General features: G+C 42.5%; 1 protein-coding gene across 1 annotated transcript in view; it reads right to left on the reverse strand.

Moving 5' to 3' along the window:
* stab2 (stabilin 2) overlaps positions 1-10,000 on the reverse strand; it is an 89,163-nt gene that overhangs the window by 36,899 nt on the left and 42,264 nt on the right. Inside the window, exons 36-38 of the mRNA XM_078271729.1 lie at positions 9,599-9,661; positions 6,131-6,229; positions 2,824-3,019 (exon numbers count right to left, since the gene is read on the reverse strand). Of these exons, the coding sequence (XP_078127855.1) occupies positions 2,824-3,019; positions 6,131-6,229; positions 9,599-9,661 (358 nt within the window). The remainder of the gene's footprint in view (positions 1-2,823; positions 3,020-6,130; positions 6,230-9,598; positions 9,662-10,000) is intronic.

The raw sequence follows: 10,000 nt of genomic DNA on the forward strand, positions 1-10,000 counted from the left end.
TATGTAGAGAGACAGCAGTAGAGAGTAGTATGTAGAGAGACAACAGTAGAGGAGTAGTATGTAGAGAGACAGCAGTAGAGAGTAGTATCTAGAGAGACAGCAGTAGAGAGTAGTATGTAGAGAGACAACAGTAGAGAGTAGTATGTAGAGAGACAGCTGTAGAGAGTAGTATGTAGAGAGACAGCTGTAGAGAGTAGTATGTCGAGAGACAGCAGTAGAGAGTAGTATGTAGAGAGACAGCAGTAGAGAGTAGTATGTAGAGAGACAGCAGTAGAGAGTAGTATGTAGAGAGACAACAGTAGAGAGTAGTATGTAGAGAGACAACAGTAGAGAGTAGTATGTAGAGAGACAACAGTAGAGAGTAGTATGTAGAGAGACAACAGTAGAGAGTAGTATGTAGAGAGACAACGGTAGAGAGTAGTATGTATAGATACAACGATAGAGAGTAGTATGTATAGATACAACGGTAGAGAGTAGTATGTAGAGAGACAGCAGTAGAGAGTAGTATGTAGAGAGACAACAGTAGAGAGACAACAGTAGAGAGTAGTATGTATAGATACAACGATAGAGAGTAGTATGTAGAGAAACAACGGTTGAGAGTAGTATGTAGAGAGACAACAGTAGAGAGACAACAGTAGAGAGACAGCAGTAGAGAGTAGTATGTAGAGAGTGAACAGTAGAGAGACAACAGTAGAGAGTAGTATGTAGAGAGACAGCAGTAGAGAGTAGTATGTAGAGAGTAGTATGTAGAGAGACAGCAGTAGAGAGTAGTATGTAGAGAGACAACAGTAGAGAGACAACAGTAGAGAGTAGTATGTAGAGAGACAACGGTAGAGAGACAACGGTAGAGAGTAGTATGTAGAGAGACAACAGTAGAGAGTAGTATGTAGAGAGACAACAGTAGAGAGTAGTATGTAGAGAGACAACAGTAGAGAGTAGTATGTAGAGAGACAGCAGTAGAGAGTAGTATGTAGAGAGACAACGGTAGAGAGACAACAGTAGAGAGTAGTATGTAGAGAGACAGCAGTAGAGAGTAGTATGTAGAGAGACAACAGTAGAGAGACAACAGTAGAGAGTAGTATGTAAAGAGACAACGGTAGAGAGTAGTATGTAGAGATACAACAGTAGAGAGTAGTATGTATAGATACAACGATAGAGAGTAGTATGTAGAGAAACAACGGTAGAGAGTAGTATGTAGAGAGACAACGGTAGAGAGTAGTATGTAGAGAGACAACGGTAGAGAGACAACAGTAGAGACTAGTATGTAGAGAGACAGCAGTAGAGAGTAGTATGTAGAGAGACAACAGTAGAGTGTAGTATGTAGAGAGACAGCAGTAGAGAGTAGTATGTAGAGAGACAACAGTAGAGTGTAGTATGTAGAGAGACAGCAGTAGAGAGTACTATGTAGAGAGACAACAGTAGAGAGTAGTATGTAGAGAGACAGCAGTAGAGAGTCGTATGTAGAGAGACAACAGTAGAGTGTAGTATGTAGAGAGACAACAGTAGAGAGTAGTATGTAGAGAGACAGCAGTAGAGAGTAGTATGTAGAGAGACAGCAGTAGAGAGTAGTATGTAGAGAGACAACAGTAGAGAGTAGTATGTAGAGAGACAGCAGTAGAGAGTAGTATGTAGAGAGACAACAGTAGAGTGTAGTATGTAGAGAGACAGCAGTAGAGAGTAGTATGTAGAGAGACAGCAGTAGAGAGTAGTATGTAGAGAGACAACAGTAGAGAGTAGTATGTAGAGAGACAGCAGTAGAGAGTAGTATGTAGAGAGACAGCAGTAGAGAGTAGTATGTAGAGAGACAGCAGTAGAGAGTAGTATGTAGAGAGACAACAGTAGAGAGTAGTATGTAGAGAGACAGCTGTAGAGAGTAGTATGTATAGATACAACGATAGAGAGTAGTATGTATAGATACAACGGTAGAGAGTAGTATGAAAGACCGAACGTCTGCGTAAGGAGGCAGGTTGGGGGGGTGAATAACACAGGACTTTCCCTCAGGAGACCGGGGTTCTTGTCCCGCGTGTCACTGAAACGTACATTTTGTAACCCCACCCACCATCTTTTCCTAACCCTAAGGCCTCCTGCACACTGCCTGCATGACACGCAAGAATTAGGCGCGGCTCAGACTTGCGTGCATGCTAGAAATAGAACCGACGCCTATTTTTCACGCGACACGCAAGCGTGTTGGAAGCGTTTCCAGGCAAAATAAAATACGGAAAGATGTTTATATGTCATTTAGACACAAATACAAATTAATAAATGTAATTTTAAAAAAAATAAAATAAATATATATAAATATTTATCGATTTTCTAATATTGCACCTGTCAATGCAGAACCAAATATTCTGGAGCCTATTTTGCCGTCAATCCTGTCGACGTTGTCTTTGCTGTTATCAGATCAGTATATATTTATGTTTATGTTTATGGGAAACATGTGTACAGACAAGGCTAGCAGCAGCAGCAGCAGCTGCAGCAGCAACAGCAGCAGTCAGACACCTTTCTGGTGTGCCAAGACATTGAAAACGCCACGCAGCCGCCACGCAACAGAAACGCCACACTCACGCCACGCTCACGCCACGCAGCCAGTGTGCAGGAGGCCTAACTGCCCCTGTTGTTGTGCTTCATGTCAGTAAAACGTACGACCCGACCCAGAGGGTCAAAAAGTGACGCCAAGAGTCCCGACAGAGCGCGTCTAAACATGACGCTAAAGGAGACTATTAGCTTAAGTAACAAACACCAAAGATACCTGAAGAAGGATCGCTGTCTGAGGCGCTGGGAGTGAGATGTGACGAGTCGTAAAGTGTAGTTTTAAAGACGTACCCTGATCACAGTGGACTCCGTATTTCCCGCTCTCGCACGTTTCACACGCCGTCCCGTTAAAGCCTCTGTAACAGCGACAGAGTCCGGTCCCGTTGGTCCCGTCCGAACACGCCCCATTACTGAAGCAGGGCGCCCCCTCCGGCCCGGGACACGGCTCACAGTGCTCCCCGAAAAACCCTCCGCAGCACCTCCGCACCTGCACACACCTCTACTGATTACTGTCTTTACTTATCAGCCTAGAAGCTAGTTAACAAAGCATGTCTAGATAGCCTAATAATGTGGTGGGTCCTCCAGACCCGGGAACATTGGCTGTGTAACAAAAATATGAACACCACACAAGGGTTAAGATGCAAAAGACAGACAAAAGCAGACTAATACAATAAATCAATAAAACAGGAGCAACAGATTAGTCATGACTACGTGAATCAACAAACCTGTAGAAAACAAAAAGTGTGGGAGATGTTCAGGGTCAGTGTGAAAGTGTGGGAGATTTGGGGGTTCAGTGTGGGAGTGTGGGAGATGTTCAGGGTCAGTGTGAAAGTGTGGGGGATTGTTCAGCGTCAGTGTGAAAGTGTGGGAGATGTTCAGGGTCAGTGTGAAAGTGTGGGAGATGTTCAGCGTCAGTGTGAAAGTGTGGGAGATGTTCAGGGTCAGTGTGAAAGTGTGGGAGATGTTCAGGGTCAGTGTGAAAGTGTGGGAGATTTGGGGGTTCAGTGTGGGAGTGTGGGAGATGTTCAGGGTCAGTGTGAAAGTGTGGGGGATTGTTCAGGGTCAGTGTAAAAGTGTGGGGGATTGTTCAGGGTCAGTGTGAAAGTGTGGGAGATTTGGGGGTTAAGTGTGGGAGTTTGGGAGATGTTCAGGGTCAGTGTGAAAGTGTGGAAGATGTTCAGGGTCAGTGTGAAAGTGTGGAAGATGTTCAGGGTCAGTGTGAAAGTGTGGAAGATGTTCAGGGTCAGTGTGAAAGTGTGGGAGATGTTCAGGGTCAGTGTGAAAGTGTGGGAGATGTTCAGGGTCAGTGTGAAAGTGTGCTGAAAAGTGTGTGTCGAAAAAACTTTGAAAAGCCTCTAAAGAAACACTTTGACAGCGTAAAAAACTGTCCAAAAAAACGTCAAAACTGTAAAGCAGCAACTCAGTTCCTCCAAATCCTCCGACAAACATTCTCCGACGATGACGTCATCATGCTACGATGTTTTCGTCGTTATGTTTACTTTCCCCGGGCCAGATTTTTGAACCCTGTTATGTATTTCCTCTCAGATCTGATCACAGATCACAGATTCCACACATCGCGGATCGCAAGAACAACAAAAGACAGGATCTCTACATTCGCCTTCTGTAATTATCCTTCCTTTCATATGAGTCTAAATCATTCATAATTTCTGCTTTTTTTAACTCAAGAAGTATAATGTCGTATGAATTAGTTGTACTGACCAGTCTCTCCAGAAAAACATGATTATACATTATATATTATATTTTTTCTAATGCGCCACACTTTCGCCGCATAAATTGCCGATTTCCGCGCAAAAAATGCGGGGCTTGCATGATTTCATGATCCCCGCATTTTCGTTGCAAACATATTACATTCTACATACTACTCTCTACTGTTGTCTGTCTACATACTACTCTCTACTGCTGTCTCTCTACATACTACTCTCTACTGTTGTCTCTCTACATACTACTCTCTACTGCTGTCTCTCTACATACTGCTCTCTACTGTTGTCTCTCTACATACTACTCTCTACTGTTGTCTGTCTACATACTACTCTCTACTGCTGTCTCTCTACATACTACTCTCTACTGTTGTCTGTCTAAAAACTACTCTCTACTGTTGTCTCTCTACATACTACTCTCTACTGTTGTCTCTCTACATACTACTCTCTACTGCTGTCTGTCTACATACTACTCTCTACTGCTGTCTCTCTACATACTACTCTCTACTGTTGTCTCTCTACTCTACTGTCTCTCTACATACTACTCTCTACTGTTGTCTCTCTACTACTTTCTCTCTACATACTACTCTCTACTGCTGTCTCTACATACTACTCTCTACTGCTGTCTCTCTACATACTACTCTCTACTGTTGTCTGTCTACATACTACTCTCTACTGTTGTCTGTCTACATACTACTCTCTACTGTTGTCTCTCTACATACTACTCTCTACTGTTGTCTGTCTACATACTACTCTCTACATACTACTCTCTACTGTTGTCTCTCTACTGCTGTCTCTCTACATACTACTCTCTACTGTTGTCTGTCTACATACTACTCTCTACTGTTGTCTGTCTACATACTACTCTCTACTGTTGTCTGTCTACATACTACTCTCTACTGCTGTCTGTCTACATACTACTCTCTACTGTTGTCTCTCTACATACTACTCTCTACTGTTGTCTCTCTACATACTACTCTCTACTGTTATCTCTACATACTACTCTCTACTGTTATCTCTACATACTACTCTCTACTGTTGTCTCTCTACATACTACTCTCTACTGTTATCTCTACATACTACTCTCTACTGTTGTCTCTCTACATACTACTCTCTACTGTTATCTCTACATACTACTCTCTACTGTTGTCTCTCTACATACTACTCTCTACTGTTATCTCTACATACTACTCTCTACTGTTGTCTCTCTACATACTACTCTCTACTGTTATCTCTACATACTACTCTCTACTGTTGTCTCTCTACATACTACTCTATACTGTTGTCTCTCTACATACTACTCTCTACTGCTGTCTCTCTACATACTACTCTCTACTGCTGTCTCTCTACATACTACTCTCTACTGTTGTCTCTACATACTACTCTCTACTGTTGTCTCTCTACATACTACTCTCTACTGTCACATATATCTTAACAGAAAGTTGAAAAATGTTGCGTTTACTTCACACGAGAGCAGCCATTTTCCCCTGTTGCGATGGGAACATTATGAAGTGACGTAATCACGTGACGTGAACATCATCGAAAAGCTGCAAACCCCGCGATGAAGCCACGATAAAACCGCAGTTTTTGCAAGTTCCCGCAATTTGACAGCGCATTTTTTAAGAAAACGTGACGCATCATCAAGGATTTTAGCCCAAAACAATCACAAAAAACTCTAGTAATACGTTGGTGTTAGTGGTGTTTATAAATGGTAGTGAAAAGAAGCATAAAACGTAAAAAAAAGAGCCAAAAACATTGAAAAAGAGATGAAAACTTCAGAAAAAGTGTTAGGACGTTTGGTGATTTTCAGGACGACAAGCACATGGTCGAATGGAAGATAACACAAGGGTTAAAATATGAAAGGTAAAAAAGCTGCGTACGGTGTTTTTCTTCAGGCAGGTGGCTCGGCAGCCGATGGCCAGCAGACGCTCTTCCTCAAACATCCGAGAGTACATACATTTCCTCTTCTTCGCCGATTTCTGCAGAGTACAGGAAGTTATCGTAGTTACAGGCTGTGTTCTCGGCAAAAAGTCCCTTAAAAGACGCAAAATATTACAGATTTTACGTATACCTTAAAGTGCCCATATTATGAAAAAAACACTTTTGCTGGGATTTGGGGAGTTATTTTGTGTCTCTGGTGCTTCCACACGCTTACAAACTTTGTAAAAAAATCCATCCATGCTGTTCTGAGTGAGATACGGTTCCTGAATGTATCCTGCCTTCAGTCTCCGGGTCAGCTGTTCAAAGTAGGCACAGCTTGTGACGTCACAAGCCGAAACGAGCTGGCTAACCGCAACCGTTAGCTAACGCTAGCATACTACCTCGTTCTCAATAGCAAAGCACTGCTACAACACACACAAGTTCACCATAATCTCCAAAAGAACTACTTCCATGTGCGCCCTCATTTAGAAGAAGTCTCCCAGCTAATCCTGCCTTGTAACTGACTGAAGGTGGAGAAACAGCCTTTCTTTTACTGTCTATGGAGCTAGCTAGCTGACATGAGCTACATCTGAGCTACATCTGAGCTACTGAGCATGTGCAAGAGCAATCAAAGATAGTACAGAAGCAGAAGAAGAAAAGAGGTCTCACTCTGTAGCTGAAACAGAGACCAGCTGAAAAGAGGATCTGCAGCAGTGAGAGAGAGCTGTGCAGTACAACAATATGGTGTTTTTTGAAAATTAAACCATGTAAACCTATTCTGGTACAACCTTAAAATACAATAATGAACCTGAAAATGAGCAGAATATGGGTGCTTTAAGGGTGCACTATGTGTTCCTGCATGGTCACTTCTGTTTACCTTCCAAGTAAATTTAAAACAAAACAGAGCAAGCTCGCCACCTCCCCCCGTGTTTCCGTTACTGTCATGACTAACGGTAGGTTTCCACGCGGCGAAATGTCGCTTCGCTCTCATTGAGGTTGAATGGAGACGATATCCGCCCTGATTGGGCGAGATGAGAGCGAATCGCCGAGGGGAGCGAAACAAAGTAGACGAAAGTTTAACTTTATTCAAATGAGGACCACTCGAGAACCAATCAAGTCCGCGTGTTTGTGTTTGGAGGCGGGACTTACAAAAAAAGTCTGACCAAGATGGCGGAGGTTATAAGCACTGTGTCATGAAAATGTATACGTGATTAAAATGTTTCTACATGAACATCGGTACTTGTATCAACACAAATTGTGATTTATACGACACACAAACTCAGTCAGGGCAAGTTCACCACTAAATAGACCACTGTATATGTTAGTTTAAACACTCAAAATGTTCAGCTAGCCGACAGGCTAATCGCTAGCATGTTCGGACATTGGATTTCATTGTAAGCCTAGCCAGGCAGCTAGCTAGGCTACTTGTGTATTTGTTTAAATGCATGTTTTGTTGGCGAACATTGGCGCTTGTATCAACACAGATTTCACAAGCTACAATAGCAACGATAGCTTGCTAGCAAACTACCTGCTAGCTACCTAGCTTCAACCCTCTCTGGTAGCTGCTAGCAGCCGCTGTTCTGTTCATAGACTGTGTAGGTCTGGCGTGTTGTTCTCGCGCCCACGCCCGAGGCAATATTTCGCTAGCCGAAATATGCTTGGTGTTTCGCTGTGTGGAACCCTACCGTAACTGACTAACTGTCACTAACCCCCTCACCCAACCATCTTGTCGGTGATTGGCTGGAACATGGTTTGTTGTATTTTGGTGCACAGCCTGTGCCTCTAGTGTTTGTTTGACGTTTACGACCCCTGTGTAGTCTCCCGAGACCGGGCTTTTTCACGGTGTGTTCAGGGACCCGGCAGCTAGCGGATCAAGCAGAGATGATTACGATTTGAGACGGAAATGAAACCACGCAGGAACTCATAGTACACCTTTAAAAGATTCAAAATATTATAGATATTACGTATAGATATTTTAGAGAAATCATCAACCATCTCTTTACCTTTTGGAGGTAAATATTTAAATATCAGCTAAATATAAAATCAAGTCATCTGCAAAAAAATTTATTTACTTTTGTTTGGCCGTGTTTGTGCCTTTTCTTCAGTCTGTCCAAACATTTAAAGGTGCTGCAGGTAGGATTGTGAAGATCCAGGACTTAGCCAAAAAATGTGAACATTGAGAACTTCTCAGTCCCTCCCCCCTTTCTGCTAAAGCCCAAAACGGTCTCCTAAGCCCCTCCCCCCACAAGGGAGAATGAATGCATGTGCATGAGCAGTGATTGACACGGAGTTAGACACCCCCCCTGGCCCTGATTGGTGCATCTGAACAGTTAGTTACAGGTAGATTAATTACCTACTGCACCTTTAAATGCAACTAACAAAGCTAAAAACGTTATCAAAGTCAACAAAGAACAACCTTTAAAGGGTAATACCAGTTTCTCCACTTGGACTCTACTGTAGTGGATGCTCCCATGTTTCTGTGTCTGAGTGTCTGATGGGAACAACAATCTCTGAAACTGGTTCAGAATTTAACATGAAACAAGCTGTAATGTAAGTTAATAGGGCAATTGTCCAGCATGTTTTTACGTCCACTAACAGTTCTGTTTTTGCCGCTGACAGACTCAGATTATTACTCTAAGTGTCTGACAACATTATGGAAAGGATCCCTACAGAGATAGACCTTTAAAACCTCTTTGAGGTCTTTCTGTTTAACCAGAAACAGCTCTGAGTCGCTAGCGCTAAACCCACCAGACTCCATTTAAAAAAACAGTACTTTTAGCGTGTATAGAGCCAACATATTTTCACATGTAAATCAGTAAACTATGTGTTTATTTCAACCAAAACTACAATTGTGATGGTTGGAAAAGTGGAAAGACGACCAAAAACGTCTTTTCATAGTTTTATTTTGTTTCTGTCGACTTTGAATGAGGTGTGTTTTACGACGCTAAAAGTCCTGATTATTAACATGGAGTCTGGTGGGTTTAGCGAACGCTATTTCGCGGATGTTTTTATGTTTAAAAAAAGGATCTTACTCTTTAACAGAAAAGTCGACCTCCTTAGAAATCCTTTCCATAATGTTGTCAGATACTTAGAGTATTAATCAGAGCCTGTCAGCGGCAAAAAGAGCACTTTTGTGAAGGTAAATACAAGCTGGACAATTGTCCTGTTAACTTACATTGTAGCTTGTTTTTCTCGCTTAATACTGGACCAATGTCAAAGATTGTTGTTCCCATCAGTCACTTAGACACAAAAACATGGGGAAATAGGTTCCAGGTTGACAAGAACGGAAGTTACCCTATAACCTAAGAAGTTTTATTGGCTAACCTAACCTAACCTGGCCCTGCACGTTGAGAAATTACCCTCAGTGGTTCTGAGCGTCTGAGCGTTACGGCTGATTTTCAGTGTGATCAGAAAGTCAGAAATCTTACGTCTGGGATGGTTTCATTCAGGCAGATTCTGCCCTGAGGGAAGATGCAGTCCAGACACGGTCCCTTTGGAGAATAGAGAGAGAGTTGTCATGAGTCAGCGGTTTGTGTCAGTCTGGCCCTGTACGTACTTATAACCCGGCAGATTTCCTTGGATTGTGGTGGCACCTGGATGGTGGTTGCAGCTGCTCCCGTGGTCCTGCTACTCCCTGCACTGCTACTACTATTATTCCTAGTCATAGTTCTATTATCTTTACTTTAATTGCCATGTGTGTAGTATGTGTACTGTAGTGTGTGTAGTATGTATACTGTAGTGTGTGTAGTATGTATACCGTAGTGTGTAGTATGTATACCGTAGTGTGTGTAGTATGTATACTGTAGTGTGTGTAGTATGTATACCGTAGT

Source organism: Sander vitreus, chromosome 2, assembly GCF_031162955.1.
Source record: "Sander vitreus isolate 19-12246 chromosome 2, sanVit1, whole genome shotgun sequence".
Lineage (NCBI taxonomy): Eukaryota > Metazoa > Chordata > Actinopteri > Perciformes > Percidae > Sander > Sander vitreus.